The 21,718-nt window shown below is 38.4% G+C and overlaps 2 protein-coding genes across 3 annotated transcripts in view; one reads left to right on the top strand and one right to left on the bottom strand.

Moving 5' to 3' along the window:
- LOC117386461 (acidic leucine-rich nuclear phosphoprotein 32 family member D-like) overlaps window positions 1-21,718 on the top strand; it is a 146,332-nt gene that overhangs the window by 62,109 nt on the left and 62,505 nt on the right. The window lies entirely within an intron of this gene.
- On the bottom strand, window positions 1,426-16,342 carry LOC117386371 (leukotriene B4 receptor 1). The gene is made up of 5 exons (XM_033983725.2): window positions 16,235-16,342; window positions 7,270-7,820; window positions 5,480-5,680; window positions 4,756-4,796; window positions 1,426-3,745 (listed from the first exon to the last, which is right to left on the bottom strand). Exons 2-5 carry the CDS (start codon window positions 7,810-7,812, stop codon window positions 3,439-3,441), a joined length of 1,092 nt encoding a protein of 363 aa, XP_033839616.1. The 5' UTR covers window positions 7,813-7,820; window positions 16,235-16,342; the 3' UTR covers window positions 1,426-3,438.

Genomic DNA, 21,718 nt, shown 5'->3' with positions numbered 1-21,718 from the left:
TTATTATTATTATTATTATTATTATTATTATTATTATTATCATCATTATTATTATTCATTGTGTTTTTCCAATGGCATTATCTTCACATTCGATGTTACGCCTTGACAGTTACTCTTTAAGTTGTAACTTGAGTAACTTCTTGGAGCATTACTTTGTACTTGAGTAAGTACAAATATATGTTTGTATCATATTTGATACAGTAGATGTTTATGAAATCCGGTCAACACATTTTTAACAATAATGCACCTAACCACCAGCCGCTGATTTGTATCACCTGTTTCTCAGATGTGTCAGACCTGCACACTCCTATTGGAATTCAAAAAGAGGCTCTGATCCGGAGTCAAGATGTTATTTCTCTGTCTCATAACATTCAGAACAACATGTATAACTTCTTAACCTGAGATAAGCAATAGTTTGGTGCGTTGATTTTTGACTCTGCAGAAATCATATTTTGGCAGTGATTTTTGGTGCCTGTAAGCTCTCATATGACACCATCGAAAGGCATTCAGTCAATTTATCATCAGATGAACATTGTGAAACCTGAGCAGGAATGAACAGATATTTCCAGTTAAAGGTGAAGTCAACAAATGCTTTGTCAATAGCATGACAGCATTATGAAAGACCCACTTTTCTTCTCTGGCTTTTTAACACTGGGTGTTTTTATTCTTTTATTTATTGATATTTTTTTCTCTTATTTGATTTGACTGGTTTTATTGCCTTAATGGGGACTAGTGGAGTTAAGTAAAGCTTTATTTTATATATCCTTCGTATTTTAAACCTATATTGTGCAGCACTTGGAAACTGCTCTGTTTATGAAATATACTAGATAAAATAGTATGGATCTTTCTGGATTATTGTAGTTTTGGGGGGATGGACAAGGGCTCCCTGCAGCACTTACAGAATGTCCAGAACGATGCAGCTTGTCTGCTCAAAACCTAAGAGACCAGACACATCAGCACTGGCTCCTGTTTCATATCAGGTTCAAAATGTTATTGTGTTTAAAAGTGTGCAATCAATGGGTTCTCTTTATTTGAGGGAGCTGTTGCAGCCCTAAGGTCAGCTGACCAGCTCCTCCTGCTGTGCCCAAAGCCAGACTCAAGTCCTTTTAGGTGACAGAGCCTTTTCTGTGGCAGTGCCCAGACTATGAAATAGCGCCCTCTGTCTGTCAGATCCTCTCAGTTTTTAACAGAGTTCAAGACTAGACTGAAAGCTCACCTCTTCTTCCTGACATTTAATACTAGCCAGACAAGATATCTTGATGTTTTCTTGTAATTTTCATATGTATTGTGTTAGCTGTATATTTGTTGTTGTTTTTATTGTTTTGTGTTTACTTTTATGTGAAGTACTTTTGTCAGTTGAAGTAATTTTAGATATGTTATATAAATTAACTTGAATTGAAGTGAATAAATAAAGTGGATTGGATACAAATGTGGTGTGTGAGTGAATGGTAGTGGTCATAGGGGCCGATACCACAGAATGACCATCTTACTTCTGTCATTCTCCAGGGCAGCTGTGGCTAAAAGTTTGTCACAACAAATTATGGGCATGTAAAGATCAATAAAAGAAATATTTTTATTGTCTAGCTCAGTGTTTCTCAAATTGTGCTATGTGACCTCCTTCAGGTGGTACTTGGAGAACTCTTCAGTGCATGGGTTTGTCTACAGTAGAAACGATGTAATCCACTTTCAGACCTGATTTATCGCTAGATTAGATTTGGAATGGTCCTGTTATAGGTTTAGATCTGGTGGTACTTGGAAAGCCAAATATTTTCTTTGGTGGCACTTGGTGTTAAAAGTTTGAGAGCCAATGGTCTAGCTTCCCTTAGAAAAGCTGTTTTGTGGCGTCATCAACAACAAATTAGCTAGAGTCTTATTTGAAAACCACTCATGTTTATTGATGATCACTGTGCATCAACACTCTGTGCTGTTCTCTGCTGCTCTCTGCTGGTAATACAGTAAAAAATACAGTATAAAATAATAATGAAATAAAAAATAAACAAGAAAAAACATTACTTTCTATTATTACTCATTTCAAACCATAGAAAGATCCTTATTTACATTAAGCTACATATTTACACATTGTACACTTTACAAAGATAGAAATGCTTGTTTGTTGCCTGAACTTACATGTGTTCAGTGAAATTTCAATCAGGAGAAAAAATCAGGACTCATATTAAACAAAATTTTACAGACAATTGTATCAAATTGTAGCATTTACATTGTGCACATGATTGGGCTAATGCCTCCTGTCCCTGAGTACCTCACATTTATTACATTCACTGGGCAGTGTACATAGGTAGTATGTATAATGTTTGTTTTTTTTCTCTCTCTCCATCTAAAGACATGCATTTGCTTGTTGAATTAGTAAATCTAAATTGACCATTGCGTAAGTATCTACAATACAAACCCAATTTTATCGTTATTTTGTGCCCATACTACTTTGTCAATGTCCTATCTTATCTCAGAAGCTAAACAGGGTCAGGCCTGATTAGTGCTTGGATGGGACACTAGGAATACCAGGTGCCACAGTGGGGCAGCAGTGACTCTAGTGCATGATGTTTCCTAATATGATTGTGAGTGTTGGTGGTGATCAGAGGTAATTTTGCACAGCAAGATGGATTCTTGTGATATTTGAGATACTCACACTGTAAGGTTCAAATTCACCCAGTAGTGGGCAGACCAATCCAAGTAGAATTATTGAGGTTTGTGCGGAAGCAAGAGGTGAAAGTGCCCAAATAAACAAACCAAAAGAAACTTGGTGAAACCGACAGACAACCTATTTTAGTGAAAATACTGACTTTTTTGTTTGTGAAAAATGTGCAGAGTTTTGTGCATTTGTGGACAGAAATGTCTCTCTCTCTCAACTGGATGTAGTTTGACTTTTCAGCTTGTTCCACTGTCGTGACGTTTTGACCAATCAGATATATCAAATATTCGTCATGACGTTCCACCTTTTCCAGATCACTTTCAGCAAGAGCCATTCCAGATTGATAAATGTGTAGAACTCAATTTGGAGTGCTGCACATAACAATCTGGCGTGAGGCAGCTTAGGTCAGGCCTCACATCCATCAGTTTACCCCAGGGCAGCTGTAGGTACAGTAATGGTCACTAGGTTTGGAGTGAATGAACAATGCACAGAATTGTTATGTGACTTTGAGCATCTGAAAATGTGGCTACATAAGATTATAGCATTATTATTATTGTCACAATTCTTGTTTTAAGGAAACTAAAACTTCTTTTCCTGAGAGATTACATATAAGTGCAAGTTATATCCACATGAGAGTATGACAGAGTTTGGCCGATAGGAGGAGTGGGCAGGTGGAAGCACTGAATCTCAACAGATCATAAGATCACAGTCAGGTCATGATTCAAGTTCAACCACAGTTGCAGCAGAATTCTTCAGGAGACTGAAATGCAGGTTCTGCAGAAATATCTCGACTACCTCCCGATCTTGACTGGCTTTACTTTATTTGAACTGGTGTCTGTGACTGATTCTTCCTGCTTTTCTTTGAGCATCACAGAATTGGCTTCCTTATCATAGTCTCTGCTGTTTTGGCTGTTCTGTCGGCTTTTCCTCGTTGCAGAGTCCAGTCCGGTTCGTTCAAATAGTCTTGCCATAAACGCCGTCCCCTCTCTCCGAATATAGGACTTTCCAGCAAAGAAATACAGCACTGGATTTGCACAGCTGCTGATGAAGGCGATCGATGCAGCCACAGCTCTGCCCCTGTGCCAAATCACATTTAATCTGGTGAAAAAAGACGAGATTTTAGTGGTCAGAAAGTTTAAAGAAGGAGTATTACATTTCTATGGGGTATTAACTGCTAACACATATTTAGATCACTATGTTACCTCTTATTATTCTGAAAATGCTATATTTGCAAAAAACAATCTATTAACATGCTTCAGTTTAGTTTTTGATTCTCTCTGTTGTAAATCCTTCCCCCTTTAGAGTGCCATCTCATTAGAATCAGCGTGCATCCAGCCAATGAAACTACTGCACACCACATCAGGTTTGTCAAATTGCTGTGTACAGTTTTGTATCATGCTTTTGTATATTTTGAAAAATTGACGTGCGGGAGCATGGGTGACGTAAGCTTGTGGGCGGAGCATTGCACAAAATCTTGCTGCTAACTATAAGGAGGGAGTGATGTTTTGGGAGAGATCGCTAAAATACTCAAACATGCATGGACGACATCTAAAACCACTTTAGGCATGATTTTGATGAGGAAACAACGTAAAAAAGCTCTAAAAAGACTATTTTACATATATCTTTAAAGTGCATATGACAGGTTTTTATGTTGTTCTAATTATGACTTTGTTTGGTGCGATTGCAGGCTACTTGTTGTGCACATTTATCATAGTTTTATAACAGTTGTGGGAAAAAAAAGTTGAGAAGAAAAGTAAAAAAAACACAGGAAGTAGGGCTGAGTTCTAAAACAGAATACCTCTACACGCAAGGAACACATTTTTCTGGCAGTTTAAACCTTCATTTAACAAAATTAATGTGTGGTCATATAATTATATTAGACCAATCATCCGCATAGTGCAGCCCTTGTTCACAGTATGGTTGCTAGGTTACAGTCATGGAATTACCTCTTTGTACGTCATATCTGCTGCACATGTCCAACCAGGAAGTACAAATATGAACTTATGCAGTGTTTTTTGGTATGTTTACTTTGTTTTAGTGAAATTTGTAGTCTCACCTGTCATATGCACTTTACATGTGGTTGTATTGATGTTTACATTTTTTTTTACCTGTCTTTTACGTCTCCTGCTGGATATAAAGCCCATGTGACCTGTTTAAAATAGAACAGACAATTCATCATTATTTGTATTTTATTAGTTAAGATTTTATACCACCAAAAACTTTCTTAAATTAATGTAGAACTAAGGTTTCAACTGTGAGATAACATTTTTGACTATTTCTGGTGAGTAAATTAAAAAATTCCACTTAAATGCCTCCCACAAATACACTTTTCAAATAGAGCTGCTGAACCGGGCAGTACCTAGACGACTAAAGAAGAACGCGAGGGAGGAGGAGTCCTGAGTGATGTCACCAATTACTGGAAATTGCAGAGGCTGGTATTTTTATTTTGCTATTGTGTCTGTAAATCAAGACATGAACATTAATAACAGACAAATCAGGAACCTTCTTTCCCCGAGGTCACTCCCGCTAGTGTTAGCAACAGGCTTGATTGACAGCGTTGCTAAGTGTCCACTCCCTGCTAAATCAGCAGTGCAGGCGGGAAGGGGTGTGTACCTTCAATAGCCTCACTTTGAATTTGCTCTGGTTGCTATGATACTCGCGGTCAAAACTCATCTCCGAAGTCACCCCTGTAACTGCTAGCCTCGATGAGTTTCGTTTGACTGGAGCCGAATGCTATGGGTTACATTACGCTACCTTAGTCCTCTTTTTTACACAGTCTATAGTCCAAACCTTTGACTGGTAGTGTAAATATGTAACTCTAGCGCCCCCTACCTGCACCATGTTGACGATGTGGTAGGGCAGCCAGAACGCACAAAAGGTCACGACGATGGCCAAAATGAGCTTCTCGCTGCGAATCCTCCTCCTGAACTTGGTCTGTCTGATTCTCTTCAGGATGAGGATGTAGCTGACCACGATGATGGCATAGGGGAGACAAAAACCCAGTACCAACTCCAACATGTACTGGATCACCACCTTCAAAGATAAAACAGGTACAAGATGTCAAAAATGTGAAAATCTACTTCATATTGTTTAGAGTAGACATTAGTGTGGCCTTATATCTGTGTAATCCCTCAGTGGTCCAGGTAGTATTCTAATCTACGTGTGTTATACTTGTTCTGATACAGCTGTGATTTTTTTATTCTTTTCTAGGACATAGGTTGTGTTCATGTGACATCACAACATTGCAGAATCCTTATAGTTTAAAAGGGCCTATATTACACTATTACTATTGCTATTTTCTGCTCTGTTATAACGTTTCCTCATCACAAACATATCTGGAGTTGTGTTTTGTTTTATTCATCCATGTTTAATGCACAAATCCTGCATATTTAGGCTGAGTTCTTCTCTCAGACAGAAAACACTCTGTTCCACCTAATGATGTCATGTGCTCCACTGTGTTTTTAAACTCTACACAACATCACTGGAATCATTTGGATAAATTCAGCCATAGAATTGCCCATTTCTACCGAACTACAAGACCACTTTCTTTGGTCCTTGGTGAAAGATCCGTCTCCAGGTTCACTGTGTGTAGAATATTATGCGATGTGTAGAATATTATGCACACCGCACATTTATGCTCACAATCTGGACCTATATTACAAACTATTGGATGAAGCAGTGAGTATAGTGTGCTTCTTTTTCTTTTTTTTAGGCTACAATTTATGAAACTAAACTTGTTCAAATGTGCAAAGAAGTAGATTCAAATTAACAATAATCTGATAGATATGGGTCAGTTTATAGTTTGTCATTAGTAGCTTTATAATTGAATATTTTATAATCAGCTATTCATCAGATGGCCCATTCTGTGCGTAAAACTGGTCAAATGACCCCGCAACTTTTCTGGCTGGGGGTCCACTACCTGCTTGTCTCATGGAGATATTATTGTAAAGGTATCAATGTTGCATTTGTTCCATTACACTTTTTATGCTCAAAAATACCCAAAAACATGGAAATACATGGAAACACCAGAACAAGTTTGGACACACCTTCTAATTCAGTGTTTTGTTTTGGGGTTTTTTCCTCTTCGTGTTAGATGCATGCAGAAGACCTCAACTTATGCAAGATATTAGGAATTATTTCGTACAGAAAAAGCTAAATAACTAATGTCTAAATAGTTTTTAAATTCAAATTCCTTAAAGTATCCACCCTTTGCTTTGTCGACAGGTCTGCAAACCCTTGGCGTTCTCTCAATGAGCTTCATGATGAAGTTTCCTGAAATAGCTGTGCCTTATCAGGGTCAAGAAATGCCACAAGTGCAAAGCAGTGATCAAAGCAAACCATGGCTTTTTAAAAAATATAAAAAAAAGTAAAAAAAAAAAAAGTTTGGAGTTACTTGGAGTTTATTTTTGGTTTACTGCGTTCCACAAGTGTTCAGTCATAGTTTTGATGCCTTCAGGGAGAACAAAGAAGTAAAGAACAAAGTGTGAAGAAGCGTGTCCAAACTTTTGACTGGTAGTGTAGCAGGTAAACCAATAACATCTCCACGGATACAAACAGTTGGTGCGGCATCCACCAGTAAAGATACATAGTGCAGCTTTACATGTTGCCTATAGGCTACTCACATCTTTGTTGGTGTCATGGTAGGAATCACAGGCCGCTCGTGAAGCACTCCGTCTTGTGTCTCTGTAGATCAATGCCGGGATCGAAGCCAGCATCACCAAAACCCACATCACCGCCAAAACTCGCATTACCGTCCTCTGGCCTGTGACAATTCTGATCTTATGAGGCCACCGTATCGCCAATACCCGGTACAAACTCATGATGGTAATCAGATATATGGATGCGTACATGTTCAGTAGACACAGGTAGAAGAGGACTTTGCACATGACGTTCCCAAATATCCAGTTTTTTAAGACTAAGTAGATGATGAAAAATGGAGTTAAAGCCATCAGGGAGCCGTCAGCTATAGCCAGGTTTAAAATGAGCAGAGTGGTAATGTTTTGTTTCCGGGCGCGTGCCCAAATGCTCCACATTACAAAGATGTTGCCAGGGAAGCCCAAAAGGAAGACCAAAGACAAGATGAGAGCGCCCATGGCAGTAGCCGCGGTGTTATCCACAATAGTTTCCCCGGTTGAATTCGAGGGCTGGGTCGGGCTAGGGAGCATTTTGGCACCTGTAAGAAACAAAATAAGAACAAATTAGTTGATGATAACGTTGCATCAGATTTTTTCATGTTTTTCTAATTAATATTTAATTTGATGGGATAATATGTGTAGTAAATTTATCATTGTTCATATTTATAGTTTTACATCAGTCAAGTAGCAGGTTGTGAAGAAAGGTTGAAAAGTAAGTAGAGCCGAGTCCCTGTCCCTGTCATCAATACGCAAAATTCCATCTGAAATAGAGAGACAATATACGAGTAGGGGGCACTTTAACAAAATAAAGGTAGTGTTATTTATTTTTAATATAATATGTATTGTGTTAATGTGTTTTGGCCCTTGTTTACAGTAAGTAAAAGTTAAGCTAGGTAATAGTTATGGAAATACCTCCACTTATGTCTGCTGCCCATGTCCAACCACAAAGTAAAATTATAAACATTTTCAAAATTGCACAGGAAAACCAGGCAAGAATTTGAGTAGAAAGTTAAATATAATCATGATCTTAACTATTCTGTTTTGGAGAAAGTCCTTCTTACTAGAACAACTATCAAGAACAGTGGATTGATTTTACAAAAATAAAGTTGACATTTTAATGATCTAGGGTTCAACGCTGAATCAAAGTGCTCCTTGGATCAGTGAAAAGCTTCGATAAAGCTTCCATAAAGGAGGACATTTTAGACGCTTTCAGTCCTTGATTCCGAATTCTTTATGGAAATCAACCACAGCTGTCTTTGCTAGGGTCTGGAGCACTGTGTCCAGTCCATATCCACAAATGTTCCAGGTAGACTTTAAGCATGAGCTGCCACTACCTGGTTGTGCACGGCTCCACAAGCCTGTAAACAAGTACAAACAAATGTGGAAAGCTCAAAGCCAAGGGAAGAGATTTGGTGATAATTGCACCAAGACTCCTACACCTGTATTTGTCTGTGGATCAGAGCATGGTCAGTCCTGCCCAGAAGCGCTTAGCTACGCACGGAGACGTATGGGGATCATTCCCAGGAAAATGATTCAAACCTTGTTGTTTTAAAGGCCTACAATATAAACTTTAGTCTTGTAAAATTAATGTTACAAGTTTTGTTCTCGTAGCACCCGCATAATTAATCTTTTGACTGTGACCTTCACACGCCGTCGTACTCAGGACAAAATACAAATGGATTTAAACAACACACTTTCAGAAGTCTGTGGTCATTACGAGTGTTCATTGTCCTGAGACTTGTTTAACAGCACAAATCAGCTCATCTGTTGTTGTAAATCAGCTATTTCTGGTCAGATTGTGTTAAAATAGAGTTCAAATTAAAGTCTAATACAGCTTTGGACAGAGCCTATAGTTAGCATTACAAACCCAGGGAATGTTGATGACATTAGCTGAAAAGTATCAATTAGAAGCTTGGATGGGATAGAAGAGCATGTCCAGCCCCAAACAGGTATCAGAAGGATGTTTAAATGACAATAACGATGATATTTTGGTGATTTTGAGGAATAAGATGTTGAGGTTTTCTTTAATAATAATGTGGGTGGCTTAAATTATAAATGAGTGCGCCAGAAAGAGTCCATGTTGGATTTTTTGTAAACAGTCAGTCAGAGAGGCCAGTTTGAGATCAAAGCTGAAGGTGGAGTAGGGAGAACATTGGCCATTGAATGTTGAGCTAAGACAATAGGATAATAGGATAATAGCATAAAACCGCATCTCAATCTTGAAGCCACAATAGAGGTTTTGAACTGACGTCATTTTATTTATCATTATCATTTATTTATTTTGGAAAATGCTCCTCAACATCCTGACTGAGTGGCAGAACTATTGTAATAATGCGTTTTAAATATTATTGGCATGTACAATAGTGGTGACGTCATCTGAGACCCATCAGTAGAATTTGTATATTAGTATATGGACTCAAACAAATATTTAAGTTTTTTTCTCATGGGGCATTCCAAAAGTCATGAAAATTATCCTTTTATTGTTCGTATAAGCCTATTTTTTACCTCATATTTTTGGGATTTTGACCATCTAAAAAGTGCAGCAAATGCAGTTCAAAGGACAAAGGATATGAGCACTTTGTTTTTCCTGTATCCATGGCGTATGCTAAGTAGCTAGAGCTGAAATGCAAAAGACTTGCCACACCAAATATGGCAGCAGACATTCCAGAAGGAACGTCCTGTCTCATCGCAAACCGAAACAACAGAGTGAAGTGAGAGTGAGGCTTTGGAGAGGCTTTCCTGTTGTGTCTCCAGAGTTCATCTGTTTTTTTTCCTGGAGGCTGCTGTGATGTTTCAGGATACAAAGAAGACAGAGGAGGGACACTTTTATCCAGAGGGCTGTTACTCACCTCAAATAGCACTGACACAGGATCTGATAACCCTAACTGTTGAGCTGCACTCAGACTTTTGTTTGAGTTTTCCTACTGTTATTGTATTTTAATCCTCAATGTGCTTAAATTGCCCCTTGGTTACAAATAAAGTGAAACTGATTGATTGATTGAAATGTTACTTTTCTTGAAATTGTTAATAATATAATGACAATAGTTGGCTGAAACATGTCATCGAGGCAATTACATCTTCTATTGTACTGTCTTAAAAATGTTGTTGTTAACGTTAAAAAAGGAAACAACATGAATGTTTTTGGATTAACAATAGCAAACATTAGCTCCTTGAATTCCAGTAATACCACCAATTCAATCATCAATCCAGATTTTGTGCTGACTAATTAGTACTCGTTCATAATTCGATCTTTAATACACATGAACTGCTGGCGGACGACTCCTCCTTGTTGTGATTACTCCATAGCCTTCTGACGTGATATCTGGAGTGATGGATTCATATTTTCCTGCCATGCCCACAGCTTGTTCGGAGGTAAGGGGGTGTGGGGCAACTGTAACATGTTTAAACCTGACGCCTATAATTCCTCATGTGCAGGACCAGACACGAGCAAGCCTGTTCCTATTGCACTCACAATTAGGCATTTCCATTTGATACTGAGTGAAGTAGAATGTTAACAAATTGTAGGGGCTCTGAAGACATTTCAGAGAAGATAAATGATATTTGAAGTAGTGTATACATTTTCAAAAACAGTATTTGGAGTAATATTAGACCCCAGGAAGAATAATAATTAAAGAGTGCTATCTTCTGATCTATGATATAATGTTGTTTCCTCATCACAAACAAACCTAGAATTGTGGTTTGTTTCATTCACATATTTTTAACACACAGACCCTGCATATTTAAGCTGAGTTCTTCTCTCAAACAGAAAACGCTCTCTTCCACCTTGTGATGTCATGTGGTAGTACAGGAAGCGCACCACTGTGTTTTTAAACTCCATACACCTTCACTAGAATCTTTTGGGTGATTTCAGCCCTGGAATTGCCAATCTCTACTAAACAAAAGATAAACGGTAGCTGTTAACTTGAAAACTATCACTTCATGACATCACAAGGTGGAACAGAGAATTTTGAGCTTTGGAGATGTAGACAGACTAATAATAAACAATGTTACTCAAACATGTGTGAATGAAACAACACACAACTATGGGTATGTTTTTGAGGAGATAATAACTTTCTAACGTGACCTAAAGCTCATAAGTGTTAATTTTGCATAATATAGGATCTTTATTTATATTGCCCTTGTGTCCTCAAGCAAGACACTTCCCCACCTTGCCAGTGTGTGGACTAGTATTCACCAGAAATCAGTTATACATAAGGTATAGATAGGAAGAGGTAGATAGATAGATAGATAGATAGATAGATAGATAGATAGATAGATAGATAGATAGATAGATAGATAGATAGATAGATAGATAGATAGATAGATAGATAGATAGATAGATAGATAGATAGATAGATAGATAGATAGCATAAACATTTCCATGGAGACAAGCCATTGGCGAATCCCCAACTCGACAAGTGACATATTGTTTCTTTAAATGTGAAAGCAGGTGGAATAATATCTGTACATTTACTCCCAAATATATATTTTTTTAGAGTCACTGTTTTTCGCAAATTAACACTTTCATCACTTTGTATTACTTTGTACACTATGTTAAACCCTATGCCGTCCATAACCGTTACAAACGTGAGATCATAATTACGTTTAATGTGTGTTAGCGATTTAGCACCGTTGAAAAGTTCCACAGAGTTCTTTATTTGCTGCCGCGCATATAGTCTGAGTTCACGCCCTGTGGACCAGTGCCAGTGAAAGTATGTGGCTCTATGTTTTTTCAGTCACAATCGCACACCCTAACGGACCTGTTTCAGATTACACAACATCCAATTAGCCCATTAGCTACAATTTTGTTCAATTATACAGTAAATCTGCAAATCAAAACAAAGTTAGATTACTGAAGCCATCTTATTCAAAAGTAAAAGGAATATGTTTCTTTGCAGTGACATTAGGCGGGGTTCGCTCTGCATGTATGTCTATGGCGGAATGTTCAACAGTTTCCATGGTGACATAGTGCGCACAGATAGTCTGGAAACTCAAGAAAAAATACAAAAATGGACAACAATGGGTTTTCAGGAACCTGTGATCAATACGAGCATCCATGGTTCTGTTTAGATGTTTGATTTTCAACAAAAAAACTCTTGGCTAATGCTAGCTATCTTGTGACTGTAATATTATTTGAGAGGTACTTTTTTAACAGTGCAAAACAGCTCGCCTATTGTATTTCCAAATCCGTTCTTTATGGCCAGATTGTGTTCAAATTAAGATCAGATTAAAGTTGAGTAACAGAGCTTCAGACAGAGCAGTGCCTCCAGTTAGCTTCAACCACCCAGGGAACATGAATGACATCAACTTCAAAGCATCAAAAGGTTACATTCGTTCATTTTAGAATTGTTTGAAACTGAGCTGGAGGACAGGTCAGAATTCTTAGGTAGAATTTTTTATTTAAAGCCTCACTGTGTAACTTTTCGGTCAAAAATAAACTGGATGTTTTTATTGCACTGAAAAACATGTGTTCTCTGGGCAGGCTTGCATCTCCACAAACCTTCCACAAAATAACTTAAAATGTATTTACAACAAAAAGCACCAGTGTCTTTAATATAGAGAGACAAATGCAAGAAGCAGCAACTTATCAGTAAAAAAAATGCGTAGTACACTCAGATGGTCGATGTCCAAAACATGTTGTAAATATGTGAATCAAAACAAAATACACTGCGTAATGACAAAAAAGCATTACGCAATGGAACAGCTACAGTATAATACCAGATTGTAAAACTCTCTTTGAGACGAGCATCGACTTTTAGAATCAGAAAAAGTTTTGTTGAGAAAACTGTCAGTGAGTTTTAGGCTTTGGGGGTTCGATGCAAAAAAGATGAAGACGGTCACAATTTTTTTTATATGTAGCACTTTTCCACCTTTAAGGCATCAAAAAAGCGCTTAAAAACCCATTCATACACCAGTGTACACAGACACTGGGGGCGAGGTGGGTAAGTGTCTTGCCCAAGGACACAACAACAGCATTCATTTGTGGGAGCTCAACCAATGATGTTCATTTGAGAGCGGGATTTGAACTGCCAACCTTTGGATCAGTGGACACGTGCTCTACCAACCAGACAATATAAAGACATGCCTGGTGAGTTAAAGTGATAGAATGTAACTTTACTTGCATGATTCCATTAAAATAGAAAGTAAAAAACACACGTTGGAACATTCTCCATAGAGTTAGATACGTTTTATGCCATACTGTGGAATGTTATAGCCAAAAGACCAACATTTCCATGGAAACAAGGGCCAAGTAAGAATCAGGTATGTGGAGATCCAAGCCCATTCACAGTAAGGACATGTGTTTTTATTTATTTTTAGTGGAATAAAATCATCCATCATGAAAAAAACATGCTTTTATTTTATTTATTTTTTTGAAGTAAAACGTTACATATTATAGCTTTAAAAGGCACATGAGTTATTGTTATAAGTGAGCTATTTTAAAGGTGTTTTTACAAAAGTCTTATCCTTTTACAACGTCTGCACTGATATTGTATTGTATGTGATAATATGGTTGGTTGTAATGTTTTAGATGCAGTTTTATGTTGAATTTGAAAACTGTGATGCCTTCAGATGGAGGATCACTGACAGACCGTGTGGTGGAGGTTAATGGGTGGATGGGTTTGTATTGTATAACCCGCCTGGCCCTTGATGGTGGAGATGGCTCTTTTATGAGATTAATGTGTTTGCGCATGGTCCTGGTTAAATACACCAATGAACAAAACTAAACAGTTATTAAACCGTGAAATGCTCCCAGTTATAAGTAGCGTCATGTTACTGTGCTGGTTTTGGTCTTCATTTTCAGAATCAGTTTTGTATGTGAGTGAAAATAAAATTAAGATGATAAAAAATAAAATGTAATAATCATATGGAGAAGTTAGAGTCACCCTATTCCACTGGATTCCAGACTGTGGTCCAGGTTTAAATTGAAAGACAATGTTTTGCTTTAATTATTTTACTTTTTAAAGCTACCATTTGTAATTAGACTGGTTGACCCGGCCCTGTTGCATTCTCATATACCACCACTGTCTGATAGCATGCTTGATTAGCATTAAAGCTAGCTATCTGCAAGCAACTTGATTTTTATTTATTTATTTATTTTTGATTTTTGTTTTTACCAGTAGATGGTAGATTCCTCGCTCCCCCCTCACCTCAGCTGGCTCCTCCCTCCTCACCTGGCTCCTCCCTCCTCACCTGGCTCCTCCCTCCTCACCTGGCTCCTCACTTGGCCCCTCCCTCCTGACCTGGCTCCTCCCTCCTCACCTGGCTCCTCCCTCCTCACCTGGCTCCTCACTCCTCACTTGGCCCCTCCTCCTCACCTGGCCCCTCCCACCTCACCTGGCTCCTCCCTCCTGACCTGGCTCCTCCCTCCTCACCTGGCTCCTCCCTCCTCACCTGGCTCCTCACTCCTCACTTGGCCCCCCCCTCCTCACCTGGCCTCTCCCCCCTCACCTTGTCTCTCCCTCCTCTCTTGGCCCCTCCTCCTCACCTGGCTCCTCCCTCCTCACCTGGCCTCTCACTCCTCACTTGTCCCCTCCCTTCTCACCTGGCCCCTCCCTTCTCACTTATCCCCTCCCATCACTCGTGCTCTCTGGTCTTTTGTCAGACAGCAGCAACTTAGATAGCATCTAGTGGTGATATGTGAGAATGCAACAGGGGTGGGTCGACTAATTTAATTACAGACAGTAGCTTTAAAGACAATTATTTAAGTGTAGTAATTAAAGTGACATTGACATTTGCTCTACATATCTAAAGATCATGACAACTTCCTGCGCATATGCGGTTTTGTCAAATGTCATACAGAAAACAAAACCACAAAAGGCATATCTCTGGCATCACAGCGTCCACTAGAACATATGCTCCACTTAAAGACCCTTTGACCCAGGGACTTTTGGCACTTTTTCTCATCGTAAAAGTGGTGTCTTAGTAAAATATGCAGTTACTTCATAGTGTGTGAAGGCGTGTGTGTGTGTGTGTACAATGACTCAGTGCTTCAAAGACAATTGCGACACTTGTAAAAACATGGGAGTGAAAGAGTAGTGGAGGTATTTGCAGCAGAGGTGGTAGAGTGGCCACAAACTGTGCTCAAGTAAGTGTCATGTTACTTCAAAATAATATTACTCAAGTAGAAGTACAAGGTAGTAGTCCAGGAAATAGCTCAAGTAAAAAAGGTATTTGGGAAAAGTGCTAAGAGGAACTTTAAAAGAAAACTAAAGAGGTAACAATAGATTTATAATTTGAGGTGAATTAAATTTGAAGAACTAAACATTAAATCATGCACAAAATCTGATGTAAAAAGGATAGACACAAAGATGAGACAAAATAAATAATATCTGAGGAAGCGGTGTTCAAATCATTTCATCTTGTCAACATAAAGCTTTTTTTTAATTCAAGTAAAAGTACTGTTACTTCAATGAAAATATTACTCAAGTAAGAGTAAAAGTGTGCTGCTAGAAAAGTACTCTCTTTTAGTTTTGATTCGTCTTCCCACTGTGAGTTAGCTTCACCTCTACACGTGACAAAAACTTTACATTGACAATATGAAATGATTTAGTTTGTCTCATTTTTGTGTCAATCCTTTGAAAACACCAGATTTTGTGCCTTATTTACTCTTTAGTCCTTCATATTCTGACAGTTTACTTACTCTTACTTCAGCAGCAGTTTTCCCTAATACTTTTTTGCACTTACTTGAGTAATTTCTTGAACTACTACTTTGTACTTCTATTTGAGTAACATTATTTTGAAGTAACATTATTCTTACTTCAGTACAATTTATGGTTACTGTGCTCACCTGTTAACGGTTTGTAGTAACATCAGTTAATAGTAGACTACAGACAAACAGTACTTGACATTTCTCTATATATATTTGCTTAAAACTAACCTTTTAATAAAGAATTTAAAAAAAAATCTAAAATCTGAAAAAAAAAAATAAGAATGAATTATATATAAGACTTACCCGGTTTGGAGATGTAGGTCCAAAAAGCAAAGTTTAATAATGGAGGAGTGTTAAGTGTTTGGGACTGAGCTTTTTAACCTGTTTCTCCACCCACACGCGTACACCCACACCTGTCTTAACATGTGTGCTGACAGAGAGAGGGAGCGGGAGGAGGGGAGAGGAGGAGGAGGGGAGAGGAGGAGGAGGAGGGCGGGGGAGGGAGAGAAGAGAGTGAGAGGGAGGGTGAGAGTACAGAAGAGAGAGCGGCAGGAGGGCACGAGGGGAGAGAGAGAGAAGAGAGACGGAGGGTTAGAGTAAAGGAGAGGGGGAGGGAGCGAGGCAGAAAGAGGGAGAGAGAGGGAGAAGAGAGAGGAGGGAAGGGAAAGTGAGAGGGAGAGGGAGAGAGAGAAGAGAGAGGCAGGGTGAGAATAAGGAGAGGGAGAGCGAGGGAGGCAGAAAGAGAGATGAAGAGGGAGAGAGAGGAAGGAAGGGAACATGAGAGAGGGAGAGAGAAGAGAGAGGGAGGGTGAGAATAAGGAGAGGGAGAGAGAGAGAAAGATGGAGAGAGAGGAAGGAAGAGAACATGAAGAGAGGGAGGGTGAGAATAAGGAGAGGGAGGGAGGCAGAAAGAGAGAGAAAGAGGGAGAGAGAGGAAGGAAGGGAACATGATGGAGGGAGGGAGGGAGGGAGGGAGGGAGGGAGGGAGGGAGGGAGGGAGAGAGAAGAGAAAAGGAGGGTGAGAATAAGGAGAGGGAGAGAGAGGGAGGCAGAAAGAGAGAGAAAGATGGAGAGAGGAAAGAAGAGAACATGAAGAGAGAGAGGGTGAGAATAAGGAGAGGGAAGGAGGCAGAAAGAGAGAGAAAGAAGGAGAGAGAGGAAGGAAGGGAACATGAGGGAGAGAGAGAAGAGAGAGGGAGGGTGAGAATAAGAAGAGGGAGGGAGGCAGAAAGAGAGAGAAAAAGGGAGAGAGAGGGAGAAGAGAGGAGGGAGGATGGAGGGGGAGATTTAGAGAGACACAAGGAGAGAGCGAGAGAGGGAGAGAGAGAGAGGGAGAGGGGTCATAGGTTTACATCCTGTGTTTTTGGCATAAATAAAATTAAAACAAGAAAACATATTAGTTCTATAAATACATTATTAAATGGATTTATAATTGATAATAAAACACTGGGAGGGCGGCAGCCATTGGACTAGACTAACTTAAAGAGCATGACACGTACCATTAGATTTAAAGTGGTACTAAAAATCCTGTCATCCTTTTCTAGTTTAGCCCATTTGGTGAAGGTTATAATTGTACTTCCTGGTTGGACACAGGCAGCAGTTATGACATACATAGAGGTATGTTACATAGCAACCATAATGTTACCAAAATGGGCCAAAATGACACAAAATCACACAACAGTTATGATTTGGCAAATAAAAATAAATGAGAACACCTTTATTGTATTAAATAAATGCTTAACATGTCAGAAAAATGCCTTCCTTGTTCATAAATTTGTGTCTGCATTTTGGATGGAACAGATGACAGCGGAGGGCATAATTTGAGGGATTTTTCTGTTTTAGAATTCACCACTGCTTCCTGTATTGTCCAACTTTATGTTTTCTACTTTTCTTCACCAACCACCACTTGACTGCATGGAAAACTATGATAAATATTGACCACAGATACTATCCCCCCAAAACCAAGTCAAAATTAAGAAAATCTCTGCGTCTGTCAAATGCATTTTAAGCTTTTGCATTGATTTTGGTTATTACCAGCTGTAGAAATGAGATGAAATACATTGTATATTTATAATATATTTTGTAGAATTAACTAAGAGTGTGTTATTGTATGGAAAATACTGAGGACTTTCCATTCTTGGGACAGAGAGCCCCCTCGTGGTCAGAGTTAGTATCTACAACAAATATCAGAAAGCAGTGTGGATATATTGAATATATTGAAATACCATCACCTTTATTTTCACATAGTTTCATTGACTATTGAGAACATTTACAAGAAGTACAATAGCATTTTGGCAACATGTTTTGTTTTGTTTTTTTGTTTGTTTGTTTTAGGAAATTCTAAATTATGTTCCAGTGATGGCAAATACAAGATTCTGTGTCAGTAACATTAGAGGCAGAGCTCAGTGATACTTTAAATCAGGTCAGATCAGGTTGTCCAAATGACCTAACCTGGCCCATGGTTCTAGTTGGCTGGTTCTAGTCTAGCGTTAGTTTAAATCTGGTTTAGGTCCTAATTGGAGATTTTTGCATTTTATTTTCATCAAAAATCAAATATAATTTGACTTGATCTAATGCCCATTTTCTATTAAACTAATGTGAACATTTTTTTTTTTTTTTTTTCATTTTAGGTAGTAAATTCTTCTTTTAAAGTAACAGGCATGAAGTAAACAGAATAATTATCAATGGTTGTGTCCATATGGTTTCTGACAAACATAGTTCAATTCTGCATACATTAAAGACCAGTGCAGTGTTTTAGGATGAATATTCATTTTCATAATTCAGATTAAAAATGCACGATTATATATGTCACTTTAAACACTTGTTTTTACATTATTTTCAGTCAGAATGTTCTTCCTGTTCTACTCACAAGATGGGTGTTGCATTTGCCATGGTAACAGAGCCCACATTCTGTCTAAGCCTTATAATATATCATTGATACAAACTGCTTCATTGAACGCTACGGTGGCCTGGGAGTGCCTTTTTCAAATTGGTCAAATCATTTATTTCTTTAGATTCTCTTTCCATTTTGTGTGTTCAATTGTAAAAATGCTAAATCAGTCAACAAAGGGATGTTTCACACATAGGAATGTCCTCACACAAACCCATTAGGCGCTCAAACTCATTACAGAACTTCAAATCATTATTCTAAGCTCACAATTTCAAACTGGCTTTAAAGATACACTATGCCACTTTTCAGGTGGGAGTGCGTCACCTGCTTGTGTCTGTCCTGCTTAGGAAATGTCATTACTGTGCTTGGAATGTTCCACGATATGGCATTAAACTAATTTTATATTAATGTCCCCAAATGACAAACATGTTCCAATCTCTAATCTGAATGGTCACTACCTAAACCCCAGCATCTGCAGCCGGTCACTGATCAGTGCAGTGAGTGAAATCTGGAGGTTCTGATCTTTCACATGAGGCCTGTCCATATCCTGAGAATGAGAAACACTTGTGTGTGTCTCTATCTGCAGATTAAGGCTCTGGCAACACCTCCAGGTTTAGCTGTCACTGTAGTGGACAGAATGTGGCTGTGCTCTTCTTCTATATAAGTGTTTTGTGTTCAGGATTTTCACAGAATTCATTATGCAATTCTCAGATATTTAAGTCAATTTAGGAAGCTTAATATCATCTCCACAAGCAATATGCTATCCTGGGGTAGCAGGCAGTTTTGACACCTCCCCGTTTGCAATTTTAGACTTCCTCTTTTGTTTAATGTTGCATCTTTTCACCTCGTAAAAATGTTCTTGCACAGTGTAGTTCAAACACATCCATGCTTCATTCATTCATCTACTGAGGCTGTTGCTGCTAAAAATACGTGGAGTTTTTTGCCATTTTGTGCAAAATTCCAAGCAAAACACCTAAAAAATTAAACTTTGCAGCTTTAAATTGTGTCTAACTCTACTGTCTGACGAAGTTTTCTTTTTTACATTAACATTAAATCCTCCTATTAAAAAAAACATACATGTACTGCACTGTTATTTTGCTTGTAAGTTTTATGATAAAGTCAAAGCCAAAGTGAAGAGCCAAAGATAAAAAAGAGTCATTTTAATGACACATTACTCATATATTTGTGTATTTTTATTTACTTTCATTGTTAGTCACTCAGTAAACGTGCCAATGTTTCATCAACACTGAACTATAGCTGCATTCTACATAAAGCTGCACTTTGTAACATTTCTGTTCAAAAGTCCACCATCTGCTTGTCTCCGTGCCGATGTTATTGCTTCGCTTAGAATGTTCCACAGGATGGCATTAAATTTGTCTGTCTCCATGGACACAAACAGGCAGTGCCACCATGCCAAGTTACAGGTCAGATCTGTGGAGAGGCGTCTTTGAACAATAATGACACTGGCAGTGGTAACAAATGGAACATATGCACGTTTAATTCCACACTGCGGAACATTTTTAGCAAAGAAACACTATCTTGATGGAGACCCTTCACCTTTATCCAAGCAAATATCAGTTTTTGTAATGTTTTATGTTTTATTTATTTCAGATCTTGATGCTGTTTGTCAGTCACTGCAGTTTGGAAGAGAGGGAGGAAACACTGTGCTGTCTCCAGGATCAGTCACCGAAAACCTCACTTCAGCGCAGTGGAGATATAATAAAGATGTAAAAATTGCAGATAAACATTTTGATGTTACTGGGCATCAGTTTTCTGGCAGAGTGACACTGAACAAAATAAATTACAATTTACAAGTAAAGAAGCTGAAGACCACGGACTCTGGGAATTTTTCTTTTGTGTCAGCGCCAAATACAACACAAAGACCCACAGAGTGCATCAGACTAGTGGTACAAGGTGAGACTACAGCTTTTTCTCTACTTTAATAGAATCCTATAAACTTTTTACCATCTAAAAAACATTGCAAAAATCAAAGGTAAACTGTCAAAGCCAGACTTAGAGAGACTTATCCATGCATTTGTCTCCAGTAGGTTAGACGACTGTAATGTCCTGCTCACTGGCTTCTCCAAAGAAGCCTTAAGACAGAACAGAACATCCAGAACGCTGCTGCTCAGGTCCTGACTAGAACCAGGAAGTACGAGCACATAAGTCCTGTGCTCAGGTCTCTGGCTCCTGTAGCTCAAAGAATAGACTTTAAAGAAGCTCTGCTTGTGTATAAGTCTCCACATGGCCCAGCACCAAAGTACATCTCTGACATGTTAGTGCCACATGAACAATCTCACACTCTGAGGACTTCAGGGACCGGCCTCCTGCTGGTCCCAGAGTCAGGACTAAACATGGAGAATCAGTTTTATGCAACTAAAACCTGGAACAGTCTATATGAAGATGTGAGACAGGCCTCTACTTTGACAATGTTTAAATCCAGGTTCAAAATGGTTCTGTTCAGCTGTGCATATGACTGAAAGGTTTTTATTCTGCACTTTTCTGTTTTAATGGTAATTTTATGATGATTATTTGTGATTATTTATGTTTTGATTTGTGTGATTTTAATGTCTTTCTTATTCTGTAAAGCACTTTGAATTACTCTGTGTACGAATTATGCTATACAAATAAACTTGCCTTGTCTATGAACTATAAAACATAAATATGCTTTTTCGGGTATTTGGTATTAAACTATATATTTTTTTTCATTGTAAATCACATTATTGATCTAAAAAAATATCGAAGGAATCAAGTCAGAAGTATTTACACATTTGCAAAAGACTTAATGACTTAATATTCTCAGGTGTAATATTTTGATTTGTCTGTGACATAATTGGCTCCTTGCACAGCAGTAGAAGTTCCAGTCAGAGGGTCGGTCTGTGCAGCCATTTCTGCTC

Source organism: Periophthalmus magnuspinnatus, chromosome 18 (assembly GCF_009829125.3).
Source record: "Periophthalmus magnuspinnatus isolate fPerMag1 chromosome 18, fPerMag1.2.pri, whole genome shotgun sequence".
Taxonomy (NCBI): domain Eukaryota; kingdom Metazoa; phylum Chordata; class Actinopteri; order Gobiiformes; family Gobiidae; genus Periophthalmus; species Periophthalmus magnuspinnatus.
The sequence above is the reverse complement of the archived record's forward strand: the minus strand, read 5'-3'. Positions and strand labels throughout refer to the sequence as shown.